General features: G+C 40.7%; 1 protein-coding gene across 1 annotated transcript in view; it reads right to left on the bottom strand.

The window, feature by feature from the left end:
* The window catches only part of AGPS (alkylglycerone phosphate synthase), a 136,093-nt gene that overhangs the window by 69,732 nt on the left and 49,951 nt on the right, over positions 1 to 16,410 (bottom strand). The window contains exons 8-10 of the mRNA XM_065413460.1: positions 14,484 to 14,564; positions 3,805 to 3,930; positions 1,614 to 1,722 (exon numbers count right to left, since the gene is read on the bottom strand). Coding sequence (XP_065269532.1) covers positions 1,614 to 1,722; positions 3,805 to 3,930; positions 14,484 to 14,564 — 316 coding nt within the window. The remainder of the gene's footprint in view (positions 1 to 1,613; positions 1,723 to 3,804; positions 3,931 to 14,483; positions 14,565 to 16,410) is intronic.

Genomic DNA, 16,410 nt, shown 5'->3' with positions numbered 1-16,410 from the left:
TAGTAACGAATTAGATTGCAAACTCTTCAGGACAGCAACTATGTCTCTCTCTATATTTGTACAGTGCCTAGCACAGTAGGGATATAATTCTGATTGGGGCCTTTTGGAGCAACTGCATGACAAATAATGAAGAAACTGGAAAAATGTATAGCATGCAGTGACAAGTCTATGGTATAGTAAAAAGATGGCAAGGTTAGCAAAATCCCACAAAAAGGCTAACAACTAGACTAAGTTTGAATGTTTTTGGAACTTCTCTCCACCTGATATGAGTAGCTTCTATTAACCCCGATTAGAGTTATAACAGACAAAGGGGATGATAGTGCACTTTTTATGACTTAAAAAGTAGTCAATATGAACTTACATGAAGATGGAAACAGAAGTCCTGGACTTTGGGAACTTTTAGATCATGTGTGGAATTTGAAGAAAATTTGTTTTGTTCTAAGAACTTAAACTCTTCCCTTCTCAGAAATCCAAGCAGCTACAAGGAGTTCTAAAGACTATTATTTAAACAGTCAACTCCTCTGTATAACATCTTAAAAAGATTCTCTTTCACTATAACTTATGGCAATTTTTTTCTGTGCAAAAATTTAACACCATTTGCAATAGGCATCCCTCAGGAATTTTTAATTTAAAAAGCTTTTCAGAGTTTTGGTTATCTACTGGACTAGTATGGACACCTTCGCACAGAGAAATCCTGCAGGAGTAATTAATATGTGCCAACATTACCTTATATTAGACTGTTTAAAAGATTACTTTTTGAAAAACAAAAACGAGAATAAATAAAAGGATACCGAACAGGAAAAGAATACACTACTGGACAATTATATTAATCTGCCCATGTGAACACTTCATTTTAAGTTAAATTTTTTGAGTACAAATTTTTCTTGATGCACATATGTAATTCATATTACTTACTTCCACTTATGCATGAAAATGGAAATATTCAACACAGGAACCTTCCTGAACAAAGCCAACTAGAATGATTTAAATAATTATAAAGAGATACAAACCCAAAAGACAACATTTTCATATTAATAAAGAACTTTTTGAAATGTATTGCATCAATTTGGCACCATGTTTCACCTAAATGGGTAAGCCAAAATTTAACTGTGAACATTTGATTACTTCCAAGCAATTTTAAATATGAGTAGAGTCAGTTACATTACATTTATTAAAACAACAAGAAACAATACGTCCCACATTAAGTAACATGGTAACAGCAGGTTAAAATAGAGATTTCATTACTGCATGACACAAAGAAGCAAGAAGACAAGCTCAGTATTGTAATGATTAACATTTTTTCTCATGTGTATATGACAATGATTTGTAAACCTATTAGAATTTCCTAAAAGCTTGAGTTCAAAAATAAATTGATTATAGTTAGAGACACGAGAGCTGTTTTGAACATGCTTTTTTGTGTGTTTGTGCAACAACAATGCAGTTGTGATGAGAGCCACAAAGTAGTACAGAAATAAAAGAAGATTCTTGAACTGTAGTACTACCCATTAAGTGAAAAATTATGTTTTGAATAAATAAAACCCAAAGGATTTCAAACCATTACAGAAACTGATTTAATCTCACTAACAGCATCTTGATATTACTTTTGTTTATACCTTCAGATCCCATAATGAAATGATGGATGTCAGGTCCTGTTGACATGCGAGGTACTTGACAGCTTTTTTCTATTACTCCTCTTGGGGTTACCATTTTTATATGAACCACCTGTTTAAACACATTATATAGTGATGAGTGTTAAATATTGAATGAATGTATAGTCAAGTAATTAACATATATGGATTAATATATTCATATTAAAATTTCCATTTACCACAAAATGCAACTTAAACTTGATGTAATTATACTACACAATTTGGAAATCCTATAAATTACCCCCTAGAAATTTTGTGGAGTAACCTGCTAGCCACTAATAAATCTAATACAATTCAGTCAGTCAGTGAAAGCACAGATTCTTCTCATTGTTTTGCCAAATCAAACTCTTCTCTTCTGTCCCTTTATGCATGCCACAGTTAATCTACAATTAAACATTTTGTTGGGTTTCTCATGATATCCTAGCCTATATCTTCCTTTTATTTGACTGCATTGGTTAACTCTCACATATAGATACTTACTATATCACAGGAAAATAGTAGAGAGAAGGAATATAACCCAATGGCTTCTCCTGAGCTCCTCATAAGACCATGAAGACAGTTTCATAACACGCATATTTACATAGTAACGTGCACTTTTATTTAAGCAGTTTGTATAACACAACAAAAACATTTTAATAATGAATTAATGGGCACTTAGATACAGCAAGCTCAGAAACAAAAAAATAAACTCAAAATGAAATTTATCTGAAGATTTCACTACATGCAAATAATACGTCATTATTAAATATTTATTACACAAAGTACCAAAAAAGTGATTAAGCCACATCAGCCAACTGACTATTATTAAACATACCACATTCACCAATGTTTTAATGACTACCAACCCAGCAGGTAGTTGGAGGACCGTCATCAAAAAAGTTAAGAGCTAATTGTTTACCATTTTTAAAGATAAGTACATAATCCAAATATCAAGTAAATATACATCTGGTCCTTAACTATGTTTTATTATTTTAATGGATTAAAATGGATTTGAAAATTATTCTTCCTCCAATGATAGATGGTTTCACATGCCAAAGTTTAACTTGATGCAAATTAAGTTCTAGTGATACCTAACTATCTGGCATAACCCTTCCCTGCACACATAAGTTATATAATAGAAGGGCGCCTCAGTTACCAGGGCACAATCAGATGTCACATGTTGATATGGTTTTTAAGGTCAGGCTTGACAAAGCCCTGGCTGGGATGATTTAGTTGGGAATTGGTCCTGCTTTGAGCAGGGGGTTGGACTAGATGACCTCCTCAGGTCCCTTCCAACCCTGATATTTTATGATTCTATGATAAAAATTCATCTTTGTTCGGATACCCTAAATGTTTCAGTCCTTTAAGGCACTACTAGACAAATTTTTTTTTGGCAGCTACAGATGTTGTAAGCCATCAAAATACTTAACTTCATCTTGTACAAAACCTTTTCCCACCTCCACTCTCCCTGCCCCCATGCCTACCAAAATCCCAGTTAGTTACATATTGGTCCATTGGTATGAAAGATATTCTGTTCTAAAAGTGATTTAGAAAAAAAATAGGGCAAGGACTCTGGCCAGCTGAGATTTTGACAGGAACATATCCTTCCTTTAAAAAACAAACCCCCCCCACCACACCCACAACCACCAAGAAAGCTGTTTTAGTTTTGCATCACTTAATACAGCAAAAGTGACAAAGAAATTCAATGAAGCTTCAAAACAGAAGGTGACAATACTTATATAAAGAGTTTAGTCTGCCTAATTTCTCCCCCCCCCCCCCCCCCGCTATATATAGCGGAGAGAGAGTGGGAGATGCAGAGTCATTTTTAAATTACCTTTATATTAAGGCTGCTTCAAATTTGGAATAAGGCACTTCCCTTTAGTAAGCAATGAGGCTATAGATTCTGGTGTCACTACTGTAAATGTTTACTAACATTTTATTTATGAGAAAATTTACAGTAATGATGCCAGAATCGTATTATAGTTCCATTATTTGCTAAAAGGGAGCGCTTTATTCCAAATTTGAAGCAGCCTTAATATAAAGGTAATTTAAAAGAACTGTTATACACCCCCCACTTTCTCTGTCCCAATTATGAATAATTTACAGAGGCCAGAATCGAATGTTTCAGATTGGAGGGGAAATACTAGATAAAAAGAAATATTTATAAAAAAATTACCAAATCTTCAATGTTTCCATAGATGTTCTTTTTCATGCCTGATGCGCGTGTGGCCACCCATCCTCCAAGGGAGCTGAATTCCATAGAATCTGGTTCATGGCCTGTACAGTAACCACTCTCACCAAGCTAAAGATAGAAAGCCATATTCCACTGATGTAAGATAGCCTGCTTTTGCTTAGTAATCAACATATTAATTTTTAAAAACATTTTAGATTTAAAAAACTTGCTAATGATAGGAAGGAAAAAATAAGTATCTTGAACCAATATTATTCAGGTACAAAGAGTCAACTCTCTTGAGATTTAAGTATAAATCTGATACAATGAAGTGGTTCTGTTTCTACTGTGCATACGCTAAGCAGTATATCATACTACGAGGCCAATTTTCTCATCATACCCCCCCACCCACATTTTAAAACAAAGACCGCTATTGTTTGCAAAGATGTGATTCAAATACATGTGGAGAAAGATAACTAAGTAACTTCCAACTTCACTTAAACATTTCCAATAAATAAAGCACTTATTCTTTTGTTCTTTCTATCCTAATGTGATGTGCAGTAGAGGTCTGCAGAAATTCTGAGCAAATTGCTTGTATTTAATTCTCTCAAGAAGGAATGTGTTTTAATGCACAGCCATCTGGTTGGGCTTCCTGTATGCAATACCAACGACAAATTTGTAATGCAGATCATGCATTCCTCTACATTAAATAGTTACTTATTTCTCATTTTTCTATATTAGCTTGGCTCTGCCATCTGTACAACACGTGAGTGGGATTGAATCCCCTTAAAAATGCAACACCAAGGCTATCCCCCTGAAATAATATAAAAAGCCAAGCAATCCTGTGTTGAATAGTACAGACTCCACCAACTGCATTTACTATACTGGAGATCATCTATTTGTGTTGACCAATTTGATAATGATCCAGTTAAATGTTTGCCATTTTCAAGTACGCTATCTAGGCGAGGGACAGCAGCTATATTTGGACACACACACACGCGTGCGTGCACGCACACATACTTGTGTGCATGCACACTATTATGTCTGAAAACACTTTAAAAACATTAAGGTCGCAAAGTTAACCACTCAAAAGTGGCACTCAATGCCAGAATTTAGGTTGCCTGCACAACCTTAATTCAACCTCCCCTTGTGTGTATACTTCATTTTAGTCTTTAATTGCATGAACACACTATTCCCCTCCCCCCCCAGGATTGCTGTCTCAGTGCACAGCTGTTTGGACAGTGCTCAGTGAATGAGCAGCTATTCAATGGATGATATGGGAACTGATGCAGAGAGAGATTAGGGTCAACACTTTACACTAATTTTGGGTGCCCTATCTGAGATGCCAATGGCCTGATTTTTCAGAGAAATTAGCATTTTATAGCACATCATTTGTTCAGAGCACAGCTTTCAATGACTTTAGATGCAGTGCTGAGCAATGCAGTGCAAGCCAGAACCTGTGTCAAGTTGGGAACTCCCAGAAAATGAGGAACACACTATTAGTGGCCATCTGTGAAAAGTTTGGTTTAAGTGACTTGAGTATCATCACACAGGAACTCTGTGGCATTCAACTATCTTAACCACAGGATCACCCTCTCTCTTCCTCAAATCCCCCGCCTCATTTCACTACATACACCTCTACCCCGATATAACGCTGTCCTCGGGAGCCAAAAAAATCTTACCGCGTTATAGGTGAAACCACGTTATATCGAACTTGATTTGATCGGCCGGAGTGCGCAGCCCCGCCCCCCCGGAGCACTGCTTTATCGCATTATATCCGAATTTGTGTTATATCGGGTCGTGTTATATCGGGGTAGAGGTGTACTTTCCAACTACTCCAGCAAATAAGGCAGGGGTCCTTCAGACAAACAGCTTCATCAACTGTACAACTAAATAAGGCAGAAGTCTTGGGGAAAATGTGATAATGTAATTAAAGACCATCATAAGGAATATACATGGAGTGGGTGGGGGAAGGGGCAAGTTAAGGTCACAAAGGCAACCTTAATTCTGGTATTTCCTAACTTTTGTTTACTTGAGTTTGCAATCTCAAAGTTTTTTAAATGTAGTTTCTTGCATGTAGTCCAAGTTGTTTTTAAAAAGCATAGTGAAAAAATAAAATCTAGGTTTGTTCAACAAAGTTGGAACCTTTAAATCCATGAGCTCTGCCACTTGAGCCAACAGAGCAAGTAATAGCAGTAGTAGGTTGTCACCCTACGTGAGCCAGCCACTAGAGGAAAATAAGGCATGTTTTGCCACTAGGCTTCACAGCTATTTGTACATCCCTGTGGAATTTTTTTTAATAAATATATTTTTATTTTTCTGGAATTTCATGTTATTTCATTTGATCCAGCAAAGAGTGGGGGATGGTTCCTACACCCAGGAGAGGAGGGGAGAGTGGCGTAGCAGGCCCTGGGGGGTAAGGGGATCGCAAACCAAATCCACCTCACATGCGCCCTGCAGTAGTGGCTCCTGTCCTCAGGGGGATAATAGGACCAGAGAGCGGGGTTGCAGCAGCACTCAGGTTTGACCTGCCCATACCTCCATCATGATGATAGAAAGGTGGCCGGGCCAAACCTGAGCAGTGCTGCAACTCCATGTGCCAGATCACAACATCCGGTATGGGGAGCCAGGCCCAGCACAAAGCCACAGGAGCCACTGATGAGGGGTGAATTTTTTCCCAATTAATAAAAAGAAAAGCAGAATATAAAACAAAATTAAGTGTTTTGTATTTGCTATAAAACCCAGGGCTCTAGCTATTGGCAGAGAGCAGAGATGCACTGAGACTCCAGAATCTTGGGTTCTATTCCAGGTTCTAAAGGGATCATAGTCTAATAGTTAGATCTTTTCCGTGACCCCTTCAGCAGGTCCTCCTCCTGATACCATCCTTCCCTCCTCCCAGTAACACCTCTCCAGGCCTGGCTCCTCATCCCCCTCTGTATTTTGTTCAAGCTGTTCCAATCCTCCTCCTCTTCACCGGGTGCTAGCCGGGGGCACCTTAAGCACAGAGGAAAGTCTCCCTGCACTCAGCTCCAGTGCCACATGGCTCCTGGGTACCTGGAGGTGTAACCGTAGGTAGTCCTGCTGAGCCCATGCAGTCCTGGGATTGAGCGTGCTCAGATGAAATCTTCAGCAAAAGTGGTGAAACAAACAGGTCTCTACTTAGTATGTGCAAACTACTTTGTCATTCAGCAATTCGTAACTTGGTCAAGTTTACACAACTCTGATGCAAGGAAAAAACCCCTCACCAAATTTCAACTTCTTGCTCCAAAGCATGGAGGCTCCACCGCTTCTCAACAAAATGGTTAAGAATTTTTTTTAAATGGGCACAACAATGCCTTTTTCCCTAACCTGTTCTGTGAAACAGATGAATCCTTTTTGCTGACATTTTCCAGAGTAATTAAATTTCAGCCCAAACAGTTAAAAGTTTGGCAGAGTAATAAGCAATTGAGAACAGGGTCTTGTAATAGAGAGTGTTAGGCAAGTTAATATTTTAGGAAATCTATCTGCCTTGCTCATTAACAGATCTGCTACAAAGCACAAGTCATTTTAATGGATTATAAAAGTTATTTTAAAAAAACCACACCGATAAATTCACATCTTTCCATTCCAGCATTTGAGTTTCAATATTTTGGTAGTTTCAATACAGGTCTGACTTGGCACACAGGTTTTCAGCTCCATTCAGGTTTCTTCTGCCCCTATCTAGATAAGCATTGCCACATCTGTCAGTCTGTTCATTTTGGGTCTAAAGATTTTATCTCTAGACTAAAAATAATTCATTTATGAATTAAGTTTGAAAAGTAGTTTCCTTTAAGAATGAAGCCATTCTAATATTTAAAATTGTTATTCTGCAATGGCAGCTATTTAAACCACGCAACATTATGAATGCAAGTTGTCATACTTTAAAAAAAGAAAAAAGTAGCTATCTTCCAACTCCTCAATTAAAATCACTACCATGAAAAATTGCATTATTAGACTCCAAAAGGTATCTAACTTTCTCTTTTTCTAAAGCCAAAAGGTAGCACTATTTCTAATACTTTTGCATAGAACTTTCAGGCAATTATGTATACAATCAAAAAAGGAAATTAAACTCAAAATTCTGATATTGTGGGTTTGGTGTACCCACTGCCACCCTTTGGGTGCACATCTGTGTATCAGCCTCCTCTACCCCGATCATTTTGGAATATGCAGACCCTGTGGAAATTTTTCAAATGTGTTTAAGTTACTAAACATGTTAGAAAAATGTACCTCATGTCAAGTGTGGAGTGTGGATCTGTACTGAAACTCTATTTAAAGAACTCCAGTTCTCAGGTGAGTAACTCTGCTCCTTCAAATACTGTCAGTACAGATCTGCACTCTTGGGAGATTCACATGTAGGTGTGGACTGAGCTGCAGGCAGAGCATTTCCATAAACTGGAACATTCTGAAGGCATGCCTTGGATCTAGCCAAGTGTGCTATGGTTCTTTCCAGGATTCTAAGCACGTGGACAAGCATTGGGAGGAAACAGCATGGCCCTCTACCCGCCATATAACAATGAATAATCCAGGGGATTTATGGAATGTTTTGTCCTATTAAGGCCCACTTCAGCATCAAGCTTGTGTAACCTGTCTTCCCTGGCAGCCAATGCATCTTTAAGGAAGACTATTAACTAGATAATCTGATTCAGACAAAAGTCAGTGGCCACACTAGGGATTAATTTGGTGTCAGGTTGTACAGAACCAAGGTATACTTAAAGAGGACTGTATAAGAAAGGTCAGCAAAGAAAGGATGGAGCTTGCTGGCTCTCCTAACTGAAGTTATTGTTTCAAGGAACAGTCTACAGAGACAGGTCACAGAACAGTTTCCTAATGACCCAAGACCCCCATCATTAGCAAATATCTCACCTGCTCTGCACCTCCAATCTCTCCATCTGTCCCCTTCCCCATTCCCTCTCAAGAGCCTCTTTCACTCTTCTTCAGTCTCTGCTGTGGCTTCTTCCTTTCAAACTACAAGCAAGATCTAGTAGCTATATCCTGAGAAAGGCCCTTGATTCCATCTTCAACTATTGTCCCACATATCTTTTTATTCACTTTAAAATAATCAAACAGGCCATTTACAACTTCCAAGTTTCCCCTCCTCTAACTCAGTTTTGGATACACTCCAATCAAGTTTCTGTTCTCTCCACTCTACTGAAAATTCTCTCACCAAGGTCTTCAATTACTTCTACCTAGCTAAATCTTAAGGCTTTACCCCACATTTGATCTTTTAGCTGTTTTTGATAACTGATCACACTCCCCTCCTAATTCTGTTGTTCTTTGGCTTCTGCGGCACTATTTTTTTACCCTCCTCTCACCACTTTCTCTTTCACCATCTCCTCCTGCAGTTCCTCTTTCATTCTTTCATGTTCCCTCTTTAGGAGTCCCTCAAGACTCATCTGCTCACAAGGATTCAAGTATTATTTCCATGCAGATGACAGTTCTCATCCCATGCTTTCCTCTGATTCCCTCCATTCACTCCTAATTATCAGACCATTTGACATTTTTTCCCCTGGCATCTAAAGCATAACAAGAAATTATCTTAAACTTGGAGGGAAAATAATCTCCACTTCCCCCCATTCCTCTATTGCGGTTTACACAACCCAGCCCTATAAACTGAGTCAAACTCCTCTCTCCCTACATATCTCATCCATGACCACATATGCTGTTTTGCCTCCTCAAGAATCCAACCCTTCCTCTCTGGCTTGATAGTTAAGATGTTGATTGATTCTCTGGCCATCTCCTATATTGATTACTGCATCTTTTTTCCTCTCCAGCCTCCCAAACCCACATCAATCACCCTCCAATTCATCCAAACTGCAGCCACTAAAATTATATAGTCTTCACCCACTGTTCTAACACTCACCACCCCATGCTAACCTGATTTCACCCACTGGTTCCACCTTGCACACTGCATTACATTTGTTCTTGTCTTTACTTTCCAGGCCTTCACTGCAGCCTACATCTTCAGAACTTTTCACCAACCCTCATATCTGTTCCAGTAGAGATATCAGCTTTAACGCCTTGTTCATTTCCATCTCCCATCATTTTTTCATGCTGTCCTTTTCATGTGGTTGCCAACCCACCATTTCCTCAAACTTCTGCCAAAGACTTACTTTCTGCAATGCTGAGAAGTAGTGAATTAAATAAAAACTCTCTCAGCTATCCCCTCCTCTGTGTTGCTCAGTGCTTCTTCCCCCAACCCCACATCTGCCTTCAGAGTGTAAGCTCTTGTGGGCATGGACTATTTATATATCAGGTACAATTAGGGTGACCAGATGTCCCGATTTTATAGGGACAGTCCTGATATTTGGGACTCTCTCTTATATAGAGGCCTATTACCCCCCACCCTCTGTCCCGATTTTTCACACTTGCTATCTGGTCACCCTAGGTACAATGCTGAGCACATTGTGCTTAAATTAAAAATAATCACAACTAGAACCCCTTGGTTTTAACTGTCTCCTCCTTTAATATTTTCTGTTATTAACTTAATCACTGATATTTTAATAAGCTTGCAATCAAGTTGTTTAATAAAAATATATTTATTACAAGTCATAAGTTTAACACATTGCCTGATTCTGTATTCCTTGCATACCCAGGAAATCATAATGAAGTCCCTAACATATATTTAATGTGCCCAAATATATTTAATGTGCTAAAACCTTACCACGAATACAAATTTATATTCAGCACTGACCAGATTGTCAGCCAGAGCCTCTTTATATTACTGTGAGGAAAATTTCCACTGAAAGGTCAATTCAAAATTCCATTTCCTAGTCAAGAAGAAGCTCTGAAGGAAAAACTGCATGAGTTTTAAGTTTAATGTACTATTTCAATTTGCAAGTTATGAAAGGCAGCTGCAGAAGGAGAGGGAATATTATGCCTTACTCTAGTAGAAGGAAAAATTGTATGGCATTTAAAGGATGGAATAGTTGGTGAAATATCAGAAGTTACTAGCCTAGAAAAATGTCATTTAAATTAAGGGAATATGCTCTGTGCATTTTAATTCTAACCTTTAAAAAAAAACCCAGAGATTTGAAAAGGTTAAAATATTACATCAAATGATAAAAGAGGCTATAAAATAAGAGGCATGAAAGGCCATCTCTCTCACCAGCAACAGCTCTGTTGGTAAAGTCTCTGACACACATCTATTTGGTAAAAGCTATAATACCCCCCACCCCTCAATAAAAAGCTGCTCTTTAATTAAATTATTAAATTCCTTTATCAAAAGTCTGATTGCTTCAGAATCTTGTCTTACAGGTGTACTGAAGAATTCATATATGCCTTAAAAAGATGGGTTTCTTCAATTAGCAATTAGTCCATTCCATGGCATACTTGTAGTTCATTGCTGTCTTCCATGTTAGGGAGGTTCGGCAGCTAGCTTTGGACTACCACTTGCTTTATCATTGGAAGTCAGTGTACCCCAGAAGGTGTTAAGCAAACATCTACCACCAGCTGTACATAGTTGAACACAGACCTTGAAGGGTGCTGGGGCTTCTCAGAAAACATTGCTATAGTCACATCTTTATTAAGATTAAGACCAACTTTCTGTTTAAACCTTGACTCTTAAATGCTCTAAAATCCACATGGTTACTTGGATTGTCTTGAAATATGGTGTGCCTCGTGGGAGAGTGGGGCTTGACAACTGAGCAAATTTTGGAGCCATTTGATCTTCGGGTGACCAGACGTCCCGATATTATCGGGACTGTCCCAATATTTGTTTGTTTGTCCCGCGTCCCGACCGATGTGCGGTCGCGACACTGGACAAACAAGCAATTTTGTCCTCCTGGAAGGGCTCTCGCCCCACCCCCACTCCGCCCCCTCCTTCCCCCATTGGCTCCCTCCCCAAATCCCCGCCCTGGCCCCGCCTCTTCCCCAAGCACATGGCATTCCTCCTCACTCCCAGGCTTGCTGCTGTAATGCCGGCGCAAGCCTGGGAGGGAGGGGGTGGTGAGTACGGGCACCGGGCGGGCAAGGGGGCTGCTCCCCCAGGAGAGAGACGGGGGGGGGTTCCGGACCCCGGCAGCGGCGGGGGAGAGCAGCTTGGGGCCGCACGAGTGGCTATGTAAAGTTTATCGGCTTGAGGTGGACCCCGGCCGGTCCTTGCCCCTGTAGGGGGTGGTAACGAGCCGAGTTCCCCCTCCCCCTGGCTCCTCAGCTGAGCCCCCCCCGTCTCCCTCCTGGGGGAGCAGCCCCCTTACCTGCCCACCCAGTGCTTCCAGCTCTAGGAACTGGAAGCCGGCCACCACCCCCTCCCTCCAGGCTTGCGCCGGCATTACAGCTGCAAGCCTGGGAGGGAGGAGGAATGCCGCTCAGCTGAGGAGCCAGGACGAGGGGGTTGGGGGGGACTCGGCTCCTTACCTGGCCTGCGGCAGCCGGCGACACATGCTGGCGCGGGGCAGGGACGCTACTCCCCTACAGGGCAGGGCGGGGAGCCGGCCGGGGTCCCCCCCAGCCGATAAACTTGACGTGGCCACTCGCACGGCCCTGAGCCGCTCTCCCCCGTCACTGCCGGGGTCCGGAGCGCGGGGCGGCGGGACACACTGCATGTGCCCAGGGCCTGCTAATTCCCCCGGCACCTGCAAAACGGCTTTTTTTTTTCCCCCACTTTTTTTTGGGTGTTTTTTTTTTAAGCTCCGGCCCCACCCCCGCATCCCGATATTTCACGTCAGTGATCTGGTCACCCTATTTGACCTCCAGGTTCCCAAGATACAGCCGCCCCATGCCACCTCAAACCCCCCCCCCCCCAAAAAAAAACCCAAAACACCACACACCCCTAGTTTTTTTTTTTTTTTTTTTTTTTTTTTTTAAGTTGATAGGTTTTGGCAACTTTTTTCATGTACAGAGAGAGATGAAGCCAGGACTGAGATTATTGCACCAGGGTCTCAAATGCTCGAGACTTACCCAAACAGAGTGCATGCCACCCACTAGTTCTTTGGGGAAAATCAAATTAATACATTAGCCGCCAAAGTGTTTGGTTCTCCAGCTAGGCACGCACCAGGCTCACACAAACAGATTACACTGTGCATATACAGAGAGAGGGGGCAAGGGGCTGAAAGCTAGCTCTAACTCATGGGGCCTGAATATCTCAAGGGGGAAGTTACAGCCAGTGACCTGAGCTACACAATCCAAGCACTGAGAGTTCAAATCCAACCATAGCAATCTGAAATTAAGAAAAAGGCAGCATCTTGCTAGAGTCTGCCTCTATCAAAGGTGTTTGTTTTTTATTTTGGGAAAGTGTAATCTGAGTACAACAGAATATTCAGAAGGTGCTAAAATTATTTTTTGAAAAGAAATCAGGTGATGGGCAGGCCATCAGGAAGGGGACATGGGGGTGAGTAATAGGGGGTACAGACGAGGATAGGGGCAGGGGCCACCGTAAGCCCCATATTCTCCCCTCCGGTGTGTGCCACGATATGGGACCCTTCTGAGCCCTTCTCCCTTCCCCGTGTACACACACACACACACACACACACACCAGAATCTCAATGACCCTGCCCATCTATTGGAGCCTGACCAGGTGTGGGCTAGGTTCAGGGGGAGGGGTGGGGCAGGGATTGCCTTTCAGCGGGTCTGAGATTCTCTTCCTACCCTTCCCTTGTGATCTGGAAGCTGTGGATCCCTGCCCGTGGGGGTGCCTGAGCCCCTCCCCATACCCGCTTCATGTGAGCTGAGATCGGTGGGCCTTATCTAGGGAGGTCAGAGCCCCAACTCCCTGTGTGTACCAGCACGCGGATGGCCCCAGCCCATTATTAGGGTCTACTGATCTACTTGAGATATACTGAAGAAAAGTTGTATGCAAGAACTAGGTATTATTACTACTTGTCCAAAGGAGCATCTGAACTGAGAGAAATGAGTTAATTTATAAAGTGAGGCCAAAACTCCACCCAGGAATAATATTACAACCTACCCCTGGGAAGAGTTCTCCATTTGCCCTATGACTACTTCAGAATCACTTCCAAACATTAGAATGAGGAAAACTTCTCTCCATTACAAGAGAGTTCAAAGACAACTAATTCCCAAACCAAGGATTTCATTAACCTCGTCTTAAATTTGAGAGTACATATCACTAGCTTAAAAGTTAAACATTCTTACGAGAACACTTAATTAGTAAGATCACCATTAAAAAGCCAAGAAGGGTAGAGTTTAGGTTAAATTTACAAGAAACTCAAATATCTGAAAATATGTTTATCTTAACTATGTATTTCCAAACTACCATAACTTTCTCCCTCAGTCACCAACCTCCCATCTATCTGGCTGGATATCAGAAATGTGTAATGAAGATTTATATATTTAGTTTCGTACTTATATGTATTTGATACTAAGTGTTGTGCCTTGCAGCCACACTTTTGCACAGATGGAAGCACATATTGCAGGCTAAAAATTGACAGCTCACTTTTAGGATATTTCACATGGGATTTGCATCTAAGATTAGCCAGGATTTTTCAATTAAAATTTAACAAATATCCAGGGTTAGACAGTCCATAACTTTGGATACAATTCTTACAAATTTGATAAGCATAAATGGTAAGCAAAAGTGGGCATGAAAATTTGTGTAAGGATGAAAATACAATTCAATGACTTAGATCAGACACCTGAAACAACTTTAATTAAGTAGGAATAATCAACCTGAAACAAGAAATATTGCAAATTTCATAAGAAATTGAGAATACCTGTCTTTCCAAATCTTGTCCAATAATGCCAGCCTCTATATGAGCAGTTAAGTTTTTCTCATCTATCCAGAGAATTCGATTCTGTTGGGAAAAAAAATAAATATACATCAGATGTTAGGCCACTAAAGTTCTGGAATTTACTTATAAGTGACCTTGCTTCGCAAAGGATGTTTATACATTAGCAAAGTTATCAGTTGTAATTTACCAACAGTGTAGCTCCACCTATGGTGGCAGCAGCAGAAGCTGAATAGACAAGACTGAGGCATTTTTACCTTCATGTCATGTAGTCTTGTCTACAATACTGTTTCCAGGGTTGCTACTGTAAATGGAGATGAATCAGTGGTAAATTATGGCTGAAAAGTTTGCTTGTGTAGGCACAGCAATATGAAGCAGGAAAACCAGAGAGAATGAGGTCACACAAAATTCTGGAGGAAGAGTAGTGTTCAGGAGTTTCATATCTGGCATTCAAGATAATTGAATCCTTGTATGATCTAAATATCAGTGCCTAAGAATAAAAAATATTCTGGTGCAGCCCAGGAGTAAAAAGCGAATTCGATTAGGCAAGTCACATTCCATTCCTTCATGCACCTGCCCTCTTGAGTTTTACATCAAAATGACAAAACTATAACTGAGGTATTTATCAAGACAAGTTCAAGCCTAGCTCAGTTTAACTTAAATTTAAATATTTAAATCACTGAAGGCTACAGTTACTGCTTCAGACCATGCTCTACATTCACCCCAGAATGCACGAATGAATATGAGAAGGAGAAGAGAGAATGCTTCAGTAAAAAATGCATCACACTCTAAACTAGCTAGTCTGACAAAAGAAAGAATTGAGGAAAAATAACCAGAGATAAGAATCAAAAGTCTAACCTAGCAAAGCCAGAAGAGTTGCCTCCACTTGATGGAGAAAGAAAACTGGATTGGCAAATTCAGTCAGACAGCCTGCTTTACAGGAGGAATGGCATCACAAGAGCTTTGCCCCCCACACCCTTCACCTGACAGTAAGAGATGTAAGCCCATTGTCCAGGATGACAGAGAAAAACATCTGAGGAGTTACATAATGAAGATGATTTGAAGACGCACACAGAAAATGGCAACACTTAGTAACACTTCTTTTTAATCATTTGCTTCAAGATGTCAAATATACTGGTCTCTAGTATATTACAATAAATGTACATGAAAATAAAAATCTAAGTAGCAATTGTACTGTGTGCCTGTTGATCACCTGAATGAAATCAGATTGTTTCTGTAACTGAATATTATAAGGATAGTGACATTGCATCTTTGCCACATACATAGGGAATATCTACCAGACTCTCTACCACACTCATTAACCATCTGGAGGATGGCGTGGACTGCACTCTCAGCAAGTATGCAGATGACACTAAACTGAGAGGAGTGGTAGATACACTGGAGGATTGGGCCAAAAGAAACCTGATGAGGTTCAACAAGGACAAGTGCAGAGTCCTGCACTTAGGACAGAAGAATCCCATGCACTGCTACAGACTAGGGACCGAATGGCTAGGCAGCAGTTCTGCAGAAAAGGACCTAGGGGTTACAGTGGACGAGAAGCTGGATACGAGTTGACAGTGTGCCCTTGTTGCCAAGAAGGCTAATGGCATTTTGGGCTGTATAAGTAGGGGCATTGCCAGCAGATCGAGGGACGTGATCATTCCCCTCTATTCGACAATGGTGAGGCCTCATCTGGAGTACTGTGTCCAGTTTTGGGCCCCACACTACAAGAAGGATGTGGAAAAATTGGAGAGAGTCCAGCAGAGGGCAACAAAAATGATTAGGGGGCTGGAACACATGACTTATGAGGCGAGGCTGAGGGAACTGGAATTGTTTAGTCTGCAGAAGAGAAGAATGAGGGGGGATTTGATAGCTGCTTTCAACTACCTGAAAAGGGGTTCCAAAGAGGATG

The sequence above is a fragment of the Emys orbicularis genome, chromosome 11, assembly GCF_028017835.1.
Source record: "Emys orbicularis isolate rEmyOrb1 chromosome 11, rEmyOrb1.hap1, whole genome shotgun sequence".
NCBI lineage: Eukaryota > Metazoa > Chordata > Testudines > Emydidae > Emys > Emys orbicularis.
The sequence above is the reverse complement of the archived record's forward strand: the minus strand, read 5'-3'. Positions and strand labels throughout refer to the sequence as shown.